The 21,295-nt window shown below is 38.5% G+C and overlaps 2 protein-coding genes and 1 long non-coding RNA gene across 7 annotated transcripts in view; 2 read left to right on the top strand and 1 right to left on the bottom strand.

Annotated features, from left to right (window-relative positions):
• The window catches only part of EQTN (equatorin), a 13,356-nt gene extending 11,168 nt beyond the window's left edge, over positions 1-2,188 (top strand). The window contains exons 7-8 of the mRNA XM_001497148.6: positions 1,118-1,271; positions 1,763-2,188. Coding sequence (XP_001497198.4) covers positions 1,118-1,271; positions 1,763-2,045 — 437 coding nt within the window. The 3' untranslated portion in view covers positions 2,046-2,188. The remainder of the gene's footprint in view (positions 1-1,117; positions 1,272-1,762) is intronic.
• On the bottom strand, positions 646-21,295 carry LOC102149008 (uncharacterized). 2 transcript variants are annotated; one of them, XR_002803292.2, is made up of 4 exons: positions 21,142-21,295; positions 12,055-12,216; positions 10,875-11,016; positions 646-824 (listed from the first exon to the last, which is right to left on the bottom strand). It is a non-coding gene; the product is annotated as an uncharacterized lncRNA (long non-coding RNA). The 2 variants fall into 2 exon arrangements; XR_289381.4 differs by having other exon boundaries at positions 12,111-12,216.
• The window catches only part of LOC102150331 (putative exonuclease GOR), a 33,220-nt gene continuing 19,432 nt past the window's right edge, over positions 7,508-21,295 (top strand). Inside the window, exons 1-4 of one of the 4 annotated variants that reach the window (XM_070248901.1) lie at positions 7,963-8,155; positions 10,244-10,448; positions 10,906-11,024; positions 12,150-12,302. In XM_070248901.1, coding sequence (XP_070105002.1) covers positions 8,081-8,155; positions 10,244-10,448; positions 10,906-11,024; positions 12,150-12,302 — 552 coding nt within the window. In that variant the 5' untranslated portion in view covers positions 7,963-8,080. Of the gene's footprint in view, positions 8,156-9,312; positions 9,382-10,243; positions 10,449-10,905; positions 11,025-12,149; positions 12,303-21,295 lie in introns of those variants that run through there. The other 3 variants (XM_070248903.1, XM_070248902.1, XM_070248904.1) reach the window with 3 other exon arrangements.

Below are 21,295 nucleotides of genomic sequence, written 5' to 3'. Positions count from 1 at the left end.
ACATCATTAGTTTGGCTATTCCCCAAATAATCTGCCTCAAAGTCAAGATATCAGTCATTGACAATTGTACACATTTCATTACCCTTGGCCTACGATCACACTTAGACAATTACAATTTTTAAAAATCAGAAAATATAGACATGGGAGCTTGTCATTGCTTATTCCTAAACCATCATTACTTAGAAAATAATGAAACCCTTGGAACTTTTGGGTGGAAGGAAGTTGGGGAAAGGGGGAGAAATATCAACATGGTCATTTAAAGTCACCATTAAATAAATGTGTCTATTAAGTCAGACACATATTCAGGAAAATATAAAATTTGGCAGTAAAGATATATTTCCATTGATAGATTTAGTAAAATAGCTTTTGACATCTCTAGATCCAGACATGATTTTTATTACATAACTTATTTTAGAAAGTTAAGTAAGTTTCCATTTCTTTTTTTTAATATCAAGTACATTAGGTTTGATCTCAGTAATAAAATGGTAAATTCAGTTCTTAAGCTTCATGGAGAAAGCATCTAATACACCATCCTTTTAGCTTAAAAGAAAACTTAATGCATGGCCCAACAGTGGAATTGCATCTTTCTCTCCCAAAGGACTAATCCCGTGTGTGTAAGTTCATCACATTTTTAATAGTAATCTCTTCAGAGTCTTGAACTACTTTTTATTAATCAAGGAGGAAGTCGGCTACATACATATTTTAACATGTGGTAATCTGGGTTTGAAACCAGATTTTGCCACTTACTACCCAGGTGCCATGGGCAAATTCATAAGCTTCCATGATCCTGTAAAATGGATCTAAGGATGGCTCCTCCAGGATTGCTGTGAAGGTTAAACAGAAAAAGTTAAATTTACACAATGTTATCCACCAACATGACCTCAATGAAATCATTAAAAACCTGAAAAAAAGTTAAGAGTAGTTAACCATGGGGAGTAGCCTGCAGCTGCCTTTGCAGCGCGTGAGGGCAGGAGGAGAGAGTAGTGATCATCACTCCGGATCATCACCTCCGGATGGTGAAGGCTTCTCAGCCATTGCTTTGCAATCCTCACTCCTCCAGGAACTCATGCTGAGCACAGTTGCTCTTTTCCATTGCATTTTCTTTCTTTCCTCTCAGGCTCTGATGTGAATGCTACAAATGAAGACAAACTGGCAGAGCTACAGGAAGTCAAGTTAAAATTAATGCTGGGCATCTCACTGCTGACACTCTTCCTCCTCGTCACGCTCTTGGCAATCGGTAGTGCCATGCTGTACAAAGTGAAGTTGCGGAAGTAAGTCTACAGACCTCTGGAATCTTCATAACATACGTGATGTGAAGCTCTCAGCCTCCTCGCTTTAGTAGATTGTTAGGAAAATGTGACTCCCAAATTTATCTATAACGTATCCAGTTGGGCTCCATTTCCTAGATTTGGAAAGGAGCATCGGGCTGTCTCACAGGGAATATACACTTGAACTTTTCCCCAACATCTAAAATAGTAGTCTAGGGATAGAAATAACCCCAGTCAATTGGAAAGGATATAGAGAATCTAGATATGTATCCTTTCTAGATAGCCTTGGAGCAAAAGAGCTATGAACTCTGTTCTGAACTGCACATCTGTTTAGGGTCTAACATTCTTCATCCATTTGTATAGTGTTATATCAAGCATCAATACATTGGACAGAAATCATATATTGCTTTAACTTTTCTGATGCTTTTCCAAGTTGAGTTGACCTGAAAATGTACACAATCAAAACAATTCTTGATATATTTTTTCTTTTTCAGTTACAATAAGACATCTCAGAGTGAATACTCTGTCAACCCAGAACTGGCAGCTCTGTCTTACTTCCATCCATCAGAGGGCGTATCAGACACATCTTTTTCTAAGAGCGCTGAGAGCAGCACATTTTTGGGGACTCCTTCTTCAGAAATGAGGCAATCAGACACAGTGTCAAAAACTAGAACAACGGACGTTGTTTCCACAGCCTCAGATGATACAGGCATGAATGATGAGCCAGACGTAATTCAGAATGAGGAAGTAAAGGAGGAAATCCCCATGGATGAATAGACAGCTTTAATATTTTGTCATAAAAAAGCATCTTTGTGACTCACATTAATATCATGATCTGGAAACTCTGCTGAGACATTTAAATTTTCTAGCGTCTTAAAAGAAGGACATATTCAATAAAATTCTCTCAGCTATAAAAATTATTTAATGGAAAAAAATACAAGGAAATAATTTAAGGTGTAGAAAACTCATCAAGTAAAAATAATCCTGGAAATTGACTTAGGAGAAGTATTTACTCTAGGCTGGTTCATTTTTAAATGAGGACGTTTAGATATTGACCTTCCCTGGGGCCATTTTTGAGGACTTTCAGGGTAATCACCAACACCTATGCTCCTCCCCACCACCAAAGCAAAAAGAACACACCTGTTCATGTTTCACTGGCAAAACAGTTGTGCCATATCAAGAGATGAAACTAAATTAGTGCTCGAGAATTCTAGCATTCTTGAATTGTGTAAAAGTCATCAGGGCTGCTCTCATGGGACAGACTAAGAAAGGATTTTTTTTCCATTTCTAAAGCATCCATCACCATATGAGATAACATGGTGTTCCAGAAGAAGAGAAAGAAGAAGGGATCCCAGCATGTAACTTCCTAGAGGGGGATTTTACGGACCCCATGTGCTTTAGAGATGAAGGGCCCTCTTCCTTCTCTCTTACCCCAAGGATCCAGGCTCATGCTCTATTGGATGAAAAGCAAAGCCTTTCACAGACTAATCTGAGTTATTAGTGACTTATGAGGCCATCTATCCCAGGAGTATTTCCATTTACAAAGACCACCAATGGAATAGGCATATTGTTTCCCTTCTACTTTCAACTAGAAGGATTTTAGGCACATGCAACAGGTCTTTTGTGAATAGGTATGGAGAATGGAGGGTGGAGAACTTAGGACACATTTTAATGCCCTCCTAAATTCTCACCTACCTTATGCTAGGCACATGGGTACATTGTATCACATTGAATTCTACTACGCTATGAAAAGCAAGTTTATTTTACAGATCAAGAAACAAAAACTCAGGTAAGTCAGATACCTTGCCTAAGATTACCTGCTAGAGAGGGGCAAAGCTAAGATGTGCTTCCACACTGAGGTTCCCTCCACGATCCATGAAGGTTAATAGTCAAACTTCTAAGTCAAAGGATGTTGTTTAGGAGCAATGTAGGCCTGGCATCCATAAGGCAGGAGGTTCCTTCACTTAAAGTTCTTTCAGCTCCTGGGAAACTGTTTTCCCTACTTCTAGTTTAGGTGTCTAGGAACCTTCTTTTCCATGGAGGACAGACATACACTTCACACTCACCTGCCAATCCCCCTACCATCCATTCTCACAGTCATTCACTCATTTCCCATTTTCTCCCCTGACACCAGCCCCAGACTCACCATTAGTTGGGAAAGCTATGAAGCTCCACCTTTGAGTAGCTATGGCTATACAAGATGGTACCCTTGAGGGAAAAGAGGCAGCAGGGAGGGCTGATCTTGCCAACAGCATAGTTTCTCAAGGGGTGGCCTTGAGCATAGCCCATGCTACCCTCTGTGGTTACTTTTGCCATTTTCCATGCCCTTTCGACAGCCCCAGGGGGCGGTGCCAGCATTTGTACTGCCAGTTCAGGCACCAGGAAATGTGGCGGGAGCTGAGGGAAGCAGGTGGTTGCAGCTGCCTGCAGGTGCCCCAGGTGCAGAGGAGCCCTGTTGAATCCCTGAGTGAGAGAGGGCTTGTGGGAAGACTGTCAGGTGGGCATGGGGAGGGGTTGAGTATCAACCATTCCCACTATTTTTCTCCACCCATCCTTGGGAGGTGCCAAGAATTTTCTTGATTGAAAATAGGTGTAAGAGTCACTTTTGAATCACATAACTTGTCTCCGGTACCAAAGTATTGCAGAGTGCAAAAGTTAATCAGTATAGCATTACTAGGGCTAAAATGGCCAAAGGAGACGATGTGAACTATATTTTAAAAAATTGGCTTCTCATCCTCAGTTGGCATAGCTTGAAGATACCATTGTAGAGGCCATCGGTGAAGTGCAGCCAAGGTATCGGGGTGGGTGGGCATGAAGAAAGTCAGGTAGTCCTTACCGGTGCTCCCTTTCTTCTCCCCTCTTCTCTAGTCTAGAAGTGACAAGGGTGTCATACACCCAGGCTGGTGTGTGTGTTGCAGGGGGCGGGGGGAGGGGAGTCTTCTCATTTGCCCATGCTGACTCTCTATGCCATCCCTGCCTTTCCTGAGTGCGTTCTCTGGACCTCTGATCTGTTTCCTGTGAAAGGACATAATAAAACCAGTTCCTTTTTTAACCTGTCTGTCCGCCATTCTGCACTCTCGTATTTCCTTTCTCTGCCTATAACCTGCCCCTTTCCCAGCCCTCAAAGAGGGACTTTAGTCTGTCTTCCTCTACCTTAACTACTTAAGACAATTCCTACAGAGCGGCTGTAATGGGCAAGAGAGAAAAAAGCCCTTGCCTTAGAGCGAGGAACCAAGTTGTTCTAGAGTCCTTAAGAGAAAAATCCTCCCAGTATCACACCCCCAGGACCAGGGGCCTTAAGTACTAGTATTTATTTGGTCTTTCTTCGTCCCTCCCACAGAAAGCATGTTCCGAGATATACAGAACAGTGAGGGTGCTGGGGGGGGGGTCCTCTTTGGGGGCGTTTTTGCAGGCCTTTTGGGGCACACACAGTTCCTGAAGACCCGGGTAGGGAGGCGTCCCAGTTACATTCAGGAAGATGGTTGGCGTGGGCTGCCTGGCCCGTCTTATTCTTATTGGAAGCCTCCTCCTTGGTAACAGTAACTGAGAACTCCAGGCGCCGGCCCCACTCTACGTGGGTGGCCCCGCGCTGCCCGGGGGTGGGGGGGGGGGGACGGGGCGGGGGGGCGAAGTCACGTGGCCGGGGGGGGGGGGGGCGTGCGGTGGGTTTGTGGTTGCCCTGTAAGGATCTGCAGATGCCAGCTCTTGGGAGCGCAGGATCCCCGACAGGCGTGCCCAGGTTTGCTGGTTGTAAGATGCACGTGCGTGGTCTTGTGTGGTTGTATCTTCACCCCAGCGTGGAGTTATTAGAAGGGGGTTTCCTGTGCTCTGGTGAAAGGTGGTGGGGTGGGACCCCGTTTGGGGCAAGGAGTATTTACAAATCAAAAGACTCTTCCCCAGCACCTCTAACTGAGGAAAGATTGTATGTGTGCCTTCAAACTTCAAAATTAGCCCTCCAGATCTAGCTTCTGATGGAGCAAAAAAAAAAATATAAACTGTGACACGGAGGGAAAGTATAATCACTTTTTTTTTTTAATGGCGCCCCCAAAGCACTGCTTAAACGACCTTTCCTGAATCATGACTACAAATAAAACAGCTTATGCTAAAATGCAATTCTGGCTGGTTATCCAGAGTTTACTCCCCTTTCCAAGTTTATTTAAAGAGAAATTAGATCCGGGCGTTTATGTTGGGACTCGAGGATAATTCTCAATCTCGTGCCTGCTCTTTGCCCTCTCCCTCCTCCATCCAAATGACATGCACCTTTGTCACACAGACGTTGTTGTGGATTTCAATAGAGTTAATTTCTTAATAGAAAATGAGTGGTGAATAGGAAGACTCTTGAGCCAGGAGAAAGCTCATTGTGTAAAGAGGAAGCATGTGTGTGTTATCAAAACACATAGGTTATCTAAAATAAATTTAGAGTTTTAAACGTAATTTGGACCACATCTCATATCTGAGATCTCTTGTTTGGAAGAAGAGAGAAGTGTGTAAATTGTCCCGTAACTGATATAGACAAGCGTGTGTTGGAAAAAGGGAAGAGGTGGTGATTTCCTTAGTAAAAGGACAGGTGTTGTGAACAGCCATGAGTGCAAACCTTAACTCTTGTCTCTATCCTGGGCTTCCTCAGGAGTTAGGATCTGGCTGTTCTGGAGTTTTGTTTTATGTGTTGGTTTTTTTTTTTTAAGTTTTTGTGGTTGTTGATGGGGGGTGTTTTGGTATATTTTGTGTTTGAGTCATTTTGTAGGACATCAGAGACCTTAGTGGGAATGTTTAGACTCACTAAATTAAGGAAAGACTAGAGCTTTAAATAAATTATGACAGAAGAGATGTATTGGTGTGTGATGCTATGTACAGTTCTGTGTAAGCGGCATTCAGCTTTTGAACTGTTTTCAAAAAACCTGGCCTGCCTCACTGATGTATAGCCATTCTAGTAATACGATATGAATGTACTTTAATCAGTCATGAGAATGAGCTAGACGTTCGAAAGACTTAAACAATGATAGCCATTGACTTCTCCTCCTCCCAAGAACTGATCAGTTAGTAAACAACTGCTTGTGTTTAAGGCTGGGTTTCAAAGAGTTAATGTCCTTCTAATGGGAAGCTACTTGTCCAGGATATTCTGGAGTCTGTCTTTCATCTTAAGTCATTTTTAAAGATAAAACTCATCTTCCATTGACAACACTAGGCAAAACTATGGAAGGACTGGAAAGAATCAACAGAGAAACTGAGTCAGTCAAGACTGAAGTTGAAGAAGAGCAGAAGAGGCTGCCTCAGTTTACTTCAGCACTTGAAGAGCTATTGCGAAGCCCTGTGGCCTCCATTCGTGGCACAAGTGTGAGAGAAGATTTTCCCGAAGGTAGCCTGCTCCAGAAGGACAAGCGGGAGGAGCCACCCAAGAACAGAGAGGGTCAGCCTGGAAAGCATGCGGGGGACCACGCGTGTCCGGCAGCCGATCTTGAATGTGATCCTTTGTTCAATTATTCTGCAGGGCCGATGGGGACATCTGAAGCAAAGCAGGGTGACACTGATACCCAGCATTTCTGCCACCTGAAAAAATCTGTGGGTGAAAATTGCCACAAGTCCCAGGAGAGCCAGAGACCTTGTGTCTCACCAATAAGAATTAAAATAAATCTTCAAGATTCTGATGAAGATGACCTTGTGATAGATGTATCTCCGGTCATGCCTACTTCTAAAAAATCTAGACCATTTAGAGGCTTCAAATACCAGACTATAGATGAAAGGGTACATATAATGCCCCTGGAGGAGAGAAACCTTCAAATTAGTGGCACAGAAGAGGAAAGAGTAGATAAAACCCAACTAGCTGTGCAAATAGCTGATGATGGTAGCAGACTAGAACCACCCAAATCGCTCACGAACACCTCACTAGATGTTAAAAGTAACATAAACATGTATGGTGTTAAAAACCACATTTCTAGGATGGGAAGCTTTGGTGGTGAGAAAAAGCATGTCTGTATTTCAGAAGAAAGTATATGTTGTGCACTTCTCAGGGACAAAGAAACACAGAACACAAGTCATAATGCAAGTTGTCCAAAGAGGAAAAACCATGTAAAAACAATTTATGATACTCAAAAAGAAACCGAATGTCAGTATTCAGCAAGCCAGCCGCAAAGCGCTTACTCAGATGAGCACGCAAAAGGCAGTGTGCTGAGCGTGCGAGGCGGTAGTCAAGACTTCACTACTTTTGAAGACAGCAAATTAGTGGAATTTGATTTTGATAAGGAGCGTCCTGAAGCTGACACTCCCTCTGATTCTGGTGACACTGTGAAGGAATGTCTTCGAATTTTCAATGAGTTCACCGAAAGTCAAGCTCAGAGGGGAGAGGCTGCTAAGCAGGTTGGCCAGTTTTCTTTACCCTTCTTTTACTAAATCTAAAGGAATTTCCCTTAAGTACATATTCTCTGTATTCTAAACGCTATAGGATATATTCACACAGACACACACACAACACATATATATGTTCTACTACTTGTGATCAATAATATATTGGAATGACAAAGCAAAAGCCTTGATAATTGGCAATAGTGTCTTGCAGATTTGACAGTATCCGGAGGCCTTGTTATTACATACAGTAATGTATAGTTGATTTCCCAAATTAGAGGAATCTTTTATAGGAATCTCTGCATATCAGATTATCCAAATTAAATTATTTCTTGTGAATTGTTTCTTAGTAAGTTGTCCAGTATTTCGTAGCTTGGATCCCTGTGGCTCTTCAGGAAACATGCTGGATTTACCTTTCCTATGCTGAAATTGGATGATTCTTATCTTTATCTCACTAGGCTTCAGGAAAGCAAATGAAATTAGATATGCTGTATTACCAAAACATTCCTGGACCAAAAAGGAGAATCGCACACATTGCCAAGTTTGACGTGAGTCATTTAGTTCCTGTCTTGTGTGGCACGTTATTGTGTAAAGTACATACCTTGTCATTTTGAGCTTTAATTGTATTCTAGTACTTGTCTTGGTAGCCACCAGGGGGCACAAGTGGGCAGTCAATAAAATTAACTCCTACTTGTAAGCATTTTCCCCTTTGTTTTTTCCCCCTTGTCTAACATTTTCATTAAAAGCAGGTGTATTGCTACTGCATAGCCTTTTAACCATAAATTAATCTAGTCAATCTTCATTATTTTTCAGATTTTGTAATTGCGAATTCACCTATTCAGTGAAATTAATTTGTAACCTTAAATTTGTGATCTTAAAATCAAGACTCGTGCTTTTGTGGTCTTTTGCAGACATATGTTGTGCCAAAAATTTTGAGTTGCCTAATGAGCACATTCCCAGCTAAGGGGGGACAAGGCAACACTGCCTTAATGTCCCTTTCTCAGTCTAGTTAGGGCCATGGTTTTTGTATTTTTGTGTTTTATTTGGTGATTTCACTGTTTAAAATGACCCCCAAGTATCGTGCTGTCTAGCGTTCCTACAAGCAAGAAGGCTGGAATGTGCTTTATGGAGAAAATGTGTGTGTTAGATCAGCTTCATTCAGCTGTGAGTTCCAGTGCTGTTGACCACGCGTTCAACGGGAACGAATCATCAATGTGTACTAAATAAAGTATCTTTGAACAGAAACACACTTAAAACAAGGATGGTGTTGATTGGTTGATGAAAATGTTGTGACTGCCTCTGTATTTGCCCTCAGAGCAATGGTTCAGGATTCACTGATTCAGTGTTTGCGAGATTCTATAAAACATAACTGCCGTGAATAAGGAGAATTGACTGTAGTTTTTCAAAGTAATTTGAACCTCTTGTAATTTTTGTTATAAATGGTGAAGTTCTTTTATGACGTGTAAAGAAGTTGAAGAAGCACGGTAGCAAGTAGTAGTCCTTTGACACTCTTGTATTGAAAGTGCTGTTTAACACGAATTTTCTCTGCTCTCATCTCTGTGGTATTTATATTCTGTACGTACTGACAGCAGAATCTTCTGCATGGCATAAAAGGAGTTGATGCTTCCAAGTCACAATTAAGAACCTGAATTCCAGTTCTTCACAGAATGGTTAGATGTCCTTGGGCAAGTTATTCAATTTCTCTGAGCTTCCTTTTCTTTATCTGTGAAATGGAAATGTTGAGTGCCTGCTTTTCCCAGGGTCAGATATTTAGGTACCTACTAAACTAGTTTCTTTCCCCTTCTCTCTTTCTTATGAAGAAAGCTTTTTGGAGGTTAACATTATTTCCCTTTAATTTTGAGTGCTGTGGTATTTATAGTTTGCGTTTTACTGTGCTGTATAACTTCCTCCCATATTCTTATATTTAAATAATTGTTGGTTTCATCAGTGATTTTTTTTTTCCCTTAAATTCTCACAAATGAAAGACATGGGACAAAAGAAGATAAAGATTTTTAAGATTTTAAAAGTATGTTGCCATATTGCCTTCTAGAAGGGTAGTGACAACTTACAGTCCTACCCAGTGTTTCAGGGTTCCCTTCCCACAAACCCTTCCCAAAAATGGGTATTATAATTTTTTTAAAACCTGTAAATCTGGGTGAAATTTTATTTCCTTGTTTTCTGTTATGTTTCTTTGGTTACTAGTCAAGCAGAACATTCTTTCATATGTTCCATTCTCTTCCTCTAACGGATGTTGCTGTTCAGTCTGATGCTAGCCTGCTATTTCTCTTCATGAGTCACCTGATGCTTTGGCCTGGTTACCTAAAGGGGTCTTTAACTTCGAATTCCAGTAACTTTGGTAGAATGTGTCTTATTGTTAGCCATTTCATTAACATTTTTACTGGCATGCAAAATTTCATATGAGATTTGATTTTTTTCTCTTATTTCAAGAAAATTTTCTTAGGTGCTTAAATAGTTGTTCAATTTTATTATTTCAGTTTGTGTCCAGGAATACTCCAATTATGTGTGTATTGGGTCACATGTGGTGTTCTGAATGTAGCGATTCCAAGTAAAGTGAAATTATCCATCTTATCAATTTTTAAGATCATTTTCCTTTGTTTTATGTTGATACTCCTTAGGTTCCAACCAGTAAAGAGATCATTAGCCCATTCAGGGGACCAGTTCCCCTAGTTAGTCCCACCGGCATCCTTCGGGCTCAGCAGCAGGCAGTGCAGATAATAGCTGCCGTTAGGAGTGGGCAGGCTTTTGTTGCTGCCACTTCGGAACAGAAGAAAAACGCATTAGCATGTCCAGCCTCTCAGACCCAGAGGAAAGCCTCAGGAGGTAGAGAAAACCTTTTTTTTTTTTAAATCATTTATGTAAGAAATGAGATTTTACCTTATTTTTTAAATATTTCCTATGAAGTCCATATGTTACCAATTATAACTGAGTCAACTATACGGAGCTTTACATGAGATCATATGATTAGCATGATATTTAAATCATTTATGTTGTTTGTCCTTAAATGCTAAGCAATAGATGGTACTATTTTGCAAGCCTTCTTACACAGAGCAAGTTGCTTTATAAATTATCTAAATTTGTTCTTCTAGATTATACTGGGGTTGGTTATTGGGATTTTTTTGTGTTTGTATTTTGTTCTCTTCAAGGAAAAATATATATATATATTGAGCTTATAAAGGGCGTGTTTGAAATTTTGAATCGATGATTAAAATAAACTGATCATCTGAGGCTAATGTCATGAAAATTTACCTTTTTTTTCTGGTTCTTGGAAACTTCTTAGAAAATTCACTTCCATCAAACAGCTTTGATCTGGATGTAGTTCTTTCGAGGGAAAACGCAGCTGCAAAGCCAAGCAGGTCACACGTTCCCGTGAAGAGCATTGCTGCTTCCCCTGGAAAGGTATGATAAACCAAGTGTGGAGACCAGAGTTTCATTTCTAAGACCCGTCATGTCCTGTCTACATAAGAGCCTCTGGGAAAGTGGTTGTATTCTTCTTTTGGAAGATCCCTAATTCAGATAAACACCGGACTCATTAGAGAGAAATTTCAAAAGTTTTTTCGGTTACCGTTATAGTTATTTTCATTTTATGATGGATGTGTGTCTCTGTGTCACTTTTGGCTCTTTTCGTTATCCTATCCTTGGAAATTTTAGGCATTTGTTTAGCCCTAAGACATGCTATGATTAACCTAAGCTTCCTCCTCAACTGTTTTCAAAAGCAAGTTTCGTATTGGAATATAGCTTTCAAGCTACACCCAGTGAGGGGTGTATGTATGTGATGTGAGAGACAGGCAGGCAGACTGTTAGTAAATAATGTCATCAGTGATGTGATAGCACGACCTTACCTCTTTAGTAATTTTTCTCCTACTTGTGGCAATGACTTTTTTTTTTCCTGTTTACCAAATATTCTTTAGCAGAAAACTACCTGTCAGTTTTTCCCTCCCGAAAATTTCTTTGTGCTACAAGGGAACAACTACTGAGAGGTATAATATTGGCTTTTATCCCCCAAAAGTGAGGCAGATGAACTCATTCTAGAATTCTTATAGTCTTTATAAGTCCTGCAAAAGGAATGCTAAAATTGTTTAAGCTGGGATCATTTTAATATTGAGTGTGCACAAATCCTTCATAAATTTTATTTAAGCCTGAGCATTTTTTTGGGTGAATTGGTAACTGAAAGACACTGGGACGTATATTTGTTTTAAGACGGGTAGACTGCGCGCTTTCCTCTGTGCTGACCAGAGGACCAGATCTCAGCTCTAAGATTCTGGATCCGGTCACATCCGCCATGACGGTGTACATACAGCGGGGCTGACTCAGCAACCTCGCTTCTCCCTTTTGCGAGTATAAATAATTTTATATCTTGTATGTATTCTACTTTTAAAGAATTGAAAACTTGAAATTATTTTTAATTTAATTCTAACATAGAACTTACCTAAGATAGCTTTACTTCATTCATACACGTAGTAGGAATGTTAAACAGAAACACACCTGTTCTTCTTTGCTCTCATCAACGATTTTGTGTTTAAGATGGCGAAATACAAGGTGGCTCGTCGGAAGCGGGCTTTTGTGACATCAGAGTCCTCTTCCAAAGTTCCTGAGGAAGTAAGACAATGCTATGTCAACCTCTTTTTTGAGAAGTATTTGAGAGTTTATAAAACAGAGGATGAGGCTTTTAGCAAGGTCAGTACTGAATACTGTAATTTATCTGAAGGCGCACACACACTTAGTAACCATTATGATGAATAAGAAACTCATGGGGCACAATTAGCAAATAACTTGATTCATTTTCTCTCCACTGCTTTTGAGAAACAAGGCTGTGGGACCCATTCTTGGAAGATTTTTCTCGTCTTCTTAAGTTGTAAAAATTACCCCGATTGCTTCTGGTGATAAAAACTGTCTTAGTCCCTTGATTTTCATATTAAGATCAGTAGTATATTAATCTGAGTAGTGTCTCCTACCCCATTTATATGGGGCACATACTGTGTGGTGAGCCATAGTCCCCAGCACTCCCTATTGCTTACATCTACTTATGCTCATTTATGGGCCATGCCTGGTCTCTTGGAGGCACCTGTGTTTGCAATTTCTACTCAAAACCTTTTCTCCAAATTGAAACCTTTCAGATCATTGGCAATAACTGTAGCTCCCACTCCCATGCCTATCTTCAAGAACCCAGGAGTACTGGGTAGAAATAAAGAGTGGTGGGGAGTATGGCTTGCTAGACAGAATAAGTCCCATCTAAAGGGGGAGAGACATTACTCAGCTCCATCTGCTTATTGCAGTTTGGAAATTCAAGTCCAATATTTACAAATTTTCTAGTCTGCCAGGAATTTTTATGTTAAAATCTCTATTTTGGACACTGTTAGACAAATGCATGTCTGACCACTAGATTTTGGCCTGGTACTGCCATTCCTCTGCGTGAGGCTAATTCAGGTTGCTCTGGAGGTTATAAAAAGGACCATGGGTAGATGCAAAAAGAGGTGGATTTCAGGTCAATATCAGGAAGACCTTACTAACTGATATGCTGTCTGTAAAGCAGCTGCTTCACAAGGCATTGAGCTGTCACTTGCTAGAAATGTTTGGGATATAAGCTAAGTTGTTGTCATAACGGGAGATTCCTGCCTTAGGAGGAAGGAAGGACTAATTTAAAGATTCTCTTTATTAACAGCTGCATTGAGATATAATTCACATACCCAATAATTCACCCATTTAACATGAACAGTTCAGTGAGTATATTCACAGAGTTGTGCAACCACTACAATCTATTTTAAAACATTTTCTTCCATGGGGCTGGCCTGGTGGTGTAGTGGTTAAGTTTGCATACTCTGCTTTGGCAGCCTGGGGTTCACGGGTTAAGATCCTGGGTGTGGACCTACACACTGCTCAGCAAACCATGCTGTGGCAGCATCCCACATACAAAATAGAGGAAGATTGGCATGGATGTTAGCTCAGGGTCAATCTTCCTCACCACAAAACAAAACAAAAATTTCCATCACCCCAAAAAGATACCCTGTACCCTTTAGCTGTCACTCTCTCAATCCTCCATATCTCCTAACCCTAGGCAACCACTAATTTACTTTCTGTCTCTATTAATTTGCCTATTCTGGACACTTTATAAAAAAGGAATCATACAATATGTGGTTCTTTTGTGACCAGCTTAATGTTTTCACTCAGCATAATGTTTTCAAGGGTCATCCATGTCATAGCATGTATCATTACTTCCTTTTTATTGCCAAATAATATTTTGTTTTATGGATATACACATTTTATTTATCCATTCATCGGTTAATGGACATTTGGGTTATTTCCATTTGTTGGCTATTATTATTAGTGAACATTTGTACACCAATGGACATTTGTGTACAAGTTTTTGTGTGGACAAATGGTTACATTTCTCTTGAGCGTGTATCTAGGAGTGGAATTATTGGGTCATAATGCTGATTCTGTATTTAGCTTTTTGAGGAAATACCAAACTGTTTTCTAAAGTGGCTGCACCATTTTACATTCCCACCAGCAATGTATAAAGGTTCCACTTTCTCCACATCCTTGTCAACACTTCTTATTGTCTTTTTGTATAGCCATCTTAGTGGGCGTGAAATGATATCTCATTGTGGTTTTGATTTGCATTTCCCTAATGACTAAAGGTGTTGAACATATTTTCATGTGCTTATTGGCCATTTGCATGTCTTCTTGGAGAAATGTCTGTTCAGATCCTTTGTCCATATTTTGAGTTACTTGTCTTTTTATTGTTGAGTTGTAAGGGTTCTTTATATGTTCTGGATACAAGTCTCTTAGCAGAACGTTTGCAAATATTTTTTTCTTTTCTGTGGATTGTCTTACTTTCTTGATGGTATCATTTGCAGCACAGAAAGTTTTTCATTTTGATGTATTCCAGTTTATCTATTTTTCTTTGTTGCTTGTGCTTTTGCTATTGTATCTAAGGAACCAAGGTCACAAAGATTTATTCCTATGTTTCTTTTTTTCTGAATTTTACAGTTCTAGTTCTTACATATAAGTATATGATCCATTTTGAATAGATTTTTGTAAAAGATGTGAGATAGGAGTCCAAATTCATTCTTTTGAATGTAGATATCCAGTTGTCATAGCACCATTTGTTGAAAAGATTATCTTTCTGCATTTAATTGTCACTTTTGTAAAAAATCAGTTGGTCATAAATATAAGTATAAATGACCATAAATTCTGGACTCTGATTCTATTCCCTCGGTCTCTATTTGTATCCTGTGCCAGTACTACACAGTCTTAATTACCGTAGCTCTGTAATAAGTATTGAAATTGGAACTGTGAGTCCTCCAAATTTGTTCTTTTTCAAACTGTTTTGGTCCCTGACATTTCCATCTAACTTTTAGCATAAGCTTCTATTTCTTGCAAAAATCTCCAGTTAGGATTTTGACAGAGATTGCTTTGAATCTGTAGATCAGTTTGTGGAGCGTGGCCATTTAGCAGTATTAAGTCTGTGAACCATGAACATGGGACGTCTTTCCATTTATTTCAATCTTTTAGTTCCTGTCAACAGCGTTGCATAGTTTTCAGAGTACAAGTCTTGAACTTTTGTTACGTGTATTCCTAGGTGTTTTAATCTTTTTAATACTCTTGTAAATGCAATTATTTTTGCAATTTTCTTTTCAGATTGTTCATTGCTAGCATGTAAAAATACAGTTGATTTTTTATCTTGTCTCTTGCAACCTTGCTGTGCTTGTTTATTAGTTCTAACAGTTTTTTAGTGAATTCCTTGGGGTTTTTTTTTTGTTTGTTTAAGATCATATCATCTGCAAATAGAGAGAGTTTTACTTCTTCCTTTCCAAGTCGGATACTTTTTATTTCATTTTCTTGCCTAATTTCCCTAGCACAAACTTCCAGTACAATGTTGAATAGAAGTGGTAAGAGGGGGCATCCTTGTCTTGTTCCTTCCTTAGAGAGAAAGCTTTCAGTCTTTCTCCATTAAGTACAGCTGTAACTGTAGGGTTTTTTTTTAACATGTCCTTTATCAGGTTAAGTTCCCTTCTGTTCCTAGTTTGTGTCTTATCATATTGGATTTTGTTGAAGGCCTTTTTATTCACCTCTTGAGATGTCAGGTACTTTCTGTCTTTTATTCTATAAATGCTGTATATTACATTGATTGATTTTTTTATGTTAAACTAACCTTGCATTCCTTGGATAAACCCCCTTGCCATGATGTATAATCTTTTTTTATATGTTGCTAGATTCAGTTTCCTAGAATTTTATTGAGGATTTTAGTGTCTATATTCATCAGGTCTACAGATATTGGTCTATAGTTTTCTTTTTTTAAAACCTAATTTATATTTTTATTTTGATAAAACATGCATGACTTAAAATTTACCATTTTAACCATTTTTAGGTGCATAATTCAGTGGTGTTAAGTACATTCACAGTGTTGTTTAACATCACCACTATCCATTTCCAGAGTTTTTATTTCTTCCCAAACAGAAACTCTGTACCTGTTTTTTTTTTTTTTTTAAGATTTTTTATTTTTTCCTTTTTCTCCCCAAAGCCCCCCGGTACATAGTTGTATATTCTTCGTTGTGGGTCCTTCTAGTTGTGGCATGTGGGACGCTGCCTCAGCGTGGTTTGATGAGCAGTGCCATGTCCGTGCCCAGGATTGAACCAATGAAACACTGGGCCGTCTGCAGTGGAGCGCACGAACTTAACCACTCGGCCACAGGGCCAGCCCCTCTGTACCTGTTAAAGATCAACTCCCCATTCCTCTCTCCTACCAGCCAGCCCCTGATAACGTTTATTTTATTTTCTGTCTCTATGAATTTGCCTATTTTAGGTACCTCATATAAATGGACTCATATGGTATTAGTCCTTTTGTGTCTGACTTCTTTCACTTAGCGTGATGTTTTCAAAGTTCATATATAGTAGCACTTATCAGAATTTCGTTCCTTTTGACAGCTGAATAATATTTCATTATGGGTATATACCACTTTTTTTTGTCTATTCATCTGTTGGTGGATATTGTAGTTTGCTTGTAATAAGTTTGTCTTTTTGAGTCTCTGGGTTATCTTGACCTCATAGAATGAGATAGAAAGTGTTCCCTCTTATTTTGGGGAAGATTTTGTAAATGGTTGGTATTCTTCTTTAAATGTTTGAAAGAATTCATCAGTGAGGTCTGGGCTTTGTGGGAATTTTTTAAAATTATTAATTTATATCTTGTTGTAGGTCTATTCTTGAGTCAATTGCAGGAGATTTGTCTTTCTAGGAATTTTCCCATTTCATCTAAATTTTCTAATGTGTTGGCATATAGCTGTTCATAGAAATTCTTTTTATTTCTGTAAGTTCTGTAGTGGTGTCCTCGCTTTCATTTTTGATTTTAGTAATTTTGAGTCTTCTCTCTTTTTTCTTGGTCACTCTAGCTAATGTTTTGTCAATTTTCTTGATCTTTGCAAAAAATCAACCTTTGGTTTTGTTGATTATCTCTATTTTAAAAAATTCTTTATTTCATTTATTTCCACTCTAGTTTTTTAATTATTTCCTTCCTTTTTTCCTTTATGGGGGATGGGGTGTTTAGTTTGCTATTAAAATTCTAGTTTCTTTCTTTCTTTTTTTTTTTTTAAAGATTGACACCTGAGCTAACATCTGTTGCCAATGCCAATCTTTTTTTTTTTCCTTCTGCTCTCCGAAGTCCCCCAGCACATAGTTGCATATTGTAGTTGTAGGTCCTTCTGGTTGTGCTATGTGGATGCCACCACAGCATGGCCTGATAAGTGGTGCCATGTCCATACCCAGGACCCAAACCAGCAAAATCGTGGGCCGCTGAAACAGACCATGTGAACTTAACCACTGGGCCATGGGGCCAGCCCCAAAATTCTAGTTTTTTAAAATGGAAGGTAAAGTTATTTATTTGAGATCTTTTTAATACAGCCATTTACAGTATTAATTTTCCTGTAAGCACTGCTTTAGCTGCATCCCATGCATTTTGGTATGTTGTGTTTTCATTTTCATTCATCTCAAAGAATTTGTTAATCTCCTAGTGATTTTCTTCTTTGACCCATTGGTTATTTGATAGTGTGTAATTTAATTTCCACATATTTGTCAATTTCCCAAATTTCCTATTGTTGATTTCTAATCTAATACCATTGTGATCAGAGGACATATTTTGTATGACTTCAGTCCTTTTAAATTTATTGAGGATTGTTTTATGGCCTAATATAAGATCTGTCTATGTGTGCTTGAGAAGAACGTGTGTTCTGCTCTTGTTATGTGGGGCGTTCTATTGATGTCTATTAGGTACAGTTACTTCATAGTGTTCTTCTGTTTTCTTCATGATCTTCTACTTGTTGAGTCCATTATTGAAAGTAGATTATTGAGGTCTCCAACTCTTATTGTTGAGTTGTTATTTTTCACTTCAATTCTGTAAGTTTTTGCTTTGTGTGTTTTGTTATTAGGTGAATATTCATTTATAATTTTTATGTCTTCCTGATGGATTGACCCTCTTGTGAGTATAAAATGTCTCTACTAACTTGTTTCAAACTCTCTTTTGTCTGATACTAGTATAATCATTCCAACTATCTTTTAGTTACTGCTTACAAAGTATATCTTTCTTCCTTTCAGCCTATTTGGTCTTTGAATCTAAAATGCCTTTGGATTTAAACTGCCTTTTGATTGAAGTATTTAATCTACTTACATTTAATTTAATGACTAATATCTAATAATATAGGGTTTACGTCATCCATTTTGCTATTTGTTTTCTATATATCTTATGTCTTTTTATTTCCTCTATAATTACTGCTTTCTTTTGCGTTAAATAGGTATTTTCGAATGTACCATTTAAATGCCCATGTCATTTGTTTGACTATATTTTTGAGTTGTTTTCTCAGTGTTTCCCCTGAGGATTAAAATTACCATCTTGATTTATGACATTCTAGTTCAGATTAAAAGTACCTTAATTTCAATACTATGCAAAAATTTTGCCCCAGTGTATCTCCATTTTCTATGCTCTTCTTTATGCCGTTACTGTCATACAGATTGCATCATTATATAAGCCCATCAACACAATTTTATAATTATTTTTTATGCCATTGTCTTTTAAAATAGAAGAAAAGGATTACAAACAAAAACACATTTATTCTCTCTTTTATATTTTCCTATGAAGTTACATTCACCGATGTTCTTTATTTCTTCATGTGAATTCAAATTACCATCTAATGTCCTTTTCAGGCTAAAGAACTCTTTTTAGTATTTCTTATAGGATAGTTCTGCTAGGATGAATTCCCTTAGAGTTTGTTTATCTGGAAATCTTTTAATTTCACTTTCATTTTAAAGAAGAGTTTATCTGGATACAGAATTATTGGTTGACAGTCTTTTTGTTTCAGCACTTTGAGATATCATCCCACTGTTTCCATGGTTTCTGATGAGAAATCAGCTTTTAATCTTACTGAAGCTTCTTTGTACATGATAAGTCATTTTTCTCTGACTACTTTTAAGATTTTCCCTTTTGTCTTTGACTTGCATCAATTTGACTATCATATGTCTAGATGTGGCTCTTTGTGAATAAATTCTTCTTGGAGTTTGTTGAGCTTCTTTGATATATAGATTAATATTTTACATAATATTTGGGAAGGTTTTGGCCATTATTCCTTCAAATACTTTTTTCTGCTCCTTTCTCTCTCTCCTCTTCCTCTGGGTTTCCCATTACACATATACTGGTATTCTTTATGTTGTCCCACAGGTGTCTGAGCCTCTGTTCATTTTTCTTTCTTTCTTTTTTTTTTTTTTAATTTCTGCTCCTCAGACAATACAGGTTTGCCCTGCTATCCGAAAGTAAAGCATTCCTATGAAACCTTTCGTAAACCAAAATGGCGTAAAGCTAGGAAGCAATTACCGTTAATTTATATGGGCAAAAATTTTTGAGCATTCCCAGACCACCAAAAAAACCTGCCAGAATAAATCAAGATAAAGCACAGATGCTCACAAACACAGTTCCAAGCTGTAGAGGCTTGATACTGTTATGTCGAGTGTAGTTCCTGGGGAAGGAGCTTGGTGGCACCCCTCTCACTGCTCATGTGCATGCTGCATCTGTAACTGTTCCTTGCAAAACAAACACTGAATGCTATCTTTGCTTTTTGCCTTTTTTTGTAAGGCAGTTTCTTTCGGTTAGTGAAAGCAGGAAATAATGTCAGTCTTTCATAAAGCAAAGTGGCGTAAAGTGAACTTTCGGATAGTGAGGGAAACCTGTAATCTCTATTGATCTATTTTCAAGTTCACTGATTATTTGTTCTGATAGCTCATATCTCTTGGTGAGTCCTTACAGTGAATTGTCAACTTTTGTACTTTTTAACCTCAAAACTTCTAAAAGTTTTCTGTTTTCATACTTTCTCTTTATTGACGTTCTCTATTTGGTGAGATATCATTTTCTTACTTTCCTTTAATTCTTTAGACATAAGTTTCCTTAATTTTTTTTAGTATATAACTGATTTAAAGTCTGTATTTACTAAGTCCAAAATTGGGCTTTTCTCAGGGACCTTCTCTCTTGGCTGCTTTTTTCCCCTGGATGTGGTATACTTTCCTGTTTCTTTACATGTCTCATGATTTTTTGTTGAAAATTGTACAGTTAAATAATATAATAACTTAATATGATATAATGATAATATAAATATAACTGTAATGACTCTGGTGTCAGATACATTAATTTTTTTTTTTTTTTTTGGTTTTTGTTGTTTTTCTTGTTGCTACTTATTTGTTTAGTGACTTTCCAGGAATAATTCTGTAGATTTTGTATTTCTTCCAGTGTATGGACACTAATTGTATGGTAGCATTTTTTTTTAAGTTCTTGCTTTTATTTTTTATTTTAAGGCTGGCTTCATGGGGTCAGTATAATTTAGTGTCAGTATAATTTAGTGGTCAGCCAATGATTGGTTAGAAAAGTTTCTTAAATGCCTTATCTACATGTCTTCCACCCCTTGCCACAGGAATCCACATGAAAAGGCATGTCTTCAGGCTTGTTTCAGTTTATAAGACAGCGTTGGCTTTTACTTCCTGCTTGTGCCAGGCTTCAAGGTCAGCCACTAGGGAGTGAATGGGACCTTCTCTTTTCCCGGATATTTCCTGGGCCACCTTTTAAGCCTCAGGAATATGCCAGAGCTTTTCAAGTTTCCTTATGGTCATCTAGTTCTCCAAGATTTTCTTTTAAATTCCTGGCCAGGTTCTTGTTTGCCCAACTGAAATCATAGCGTTGGGTTGCTGCCATAATGCCGCCCAGCTGCTGTAGTTTTGTTAGCGCTCTGGGGATAGGGTCCCCCACCATGAGCTGAGCTCTGAGTCAAGTTAAATACCCACAACACCCTGGGACTAGAGATATTCCAGGGAGCTGCTCGTTCTGACAAAATGTTGACAGTGCCCTGGGGATGGTGCCTTTATTGTAGCTGTCCAAGAGGTGTGTCCTCTCTGCCAACTTTTTACAGCTATGGTGCCACCAATCTGGGGAGGGAAGGGATGATGGGAATAGCCTCAAGCTAAAATGGTACAGACCCCGCTATCTTACCAAGGTTCAGTAGTTTCTCTTCCACAATTTTCAGTTTGTTCTGTGGCTTTGGTTAATTTTCAGAGCTTTGAAATAGTTGGTTTTGCCAGTATTTTCATTGTTTTTGTGGGGCAATGAGTTCATGAAGGTTCTCACCGTGCCATTCTGGAAGTCT

The sequence above is a fragment of the Equus caballus genome, chromosome 23 (genome assembly GCF_041296265.1).
Source record: "Equus caballus isolate H_3958 breed thoroughbred chromosome 23, TB-T2T, whole genome shotgun sequence".
NCBI lineage: Eukaryota > Metazoa > Chordata > Mammalia > Perissodactyla > Equidae > Equus > Equus caballus.
This window is presented reverse-complemented; position numbering and strand designations above follow the sequence as displayed.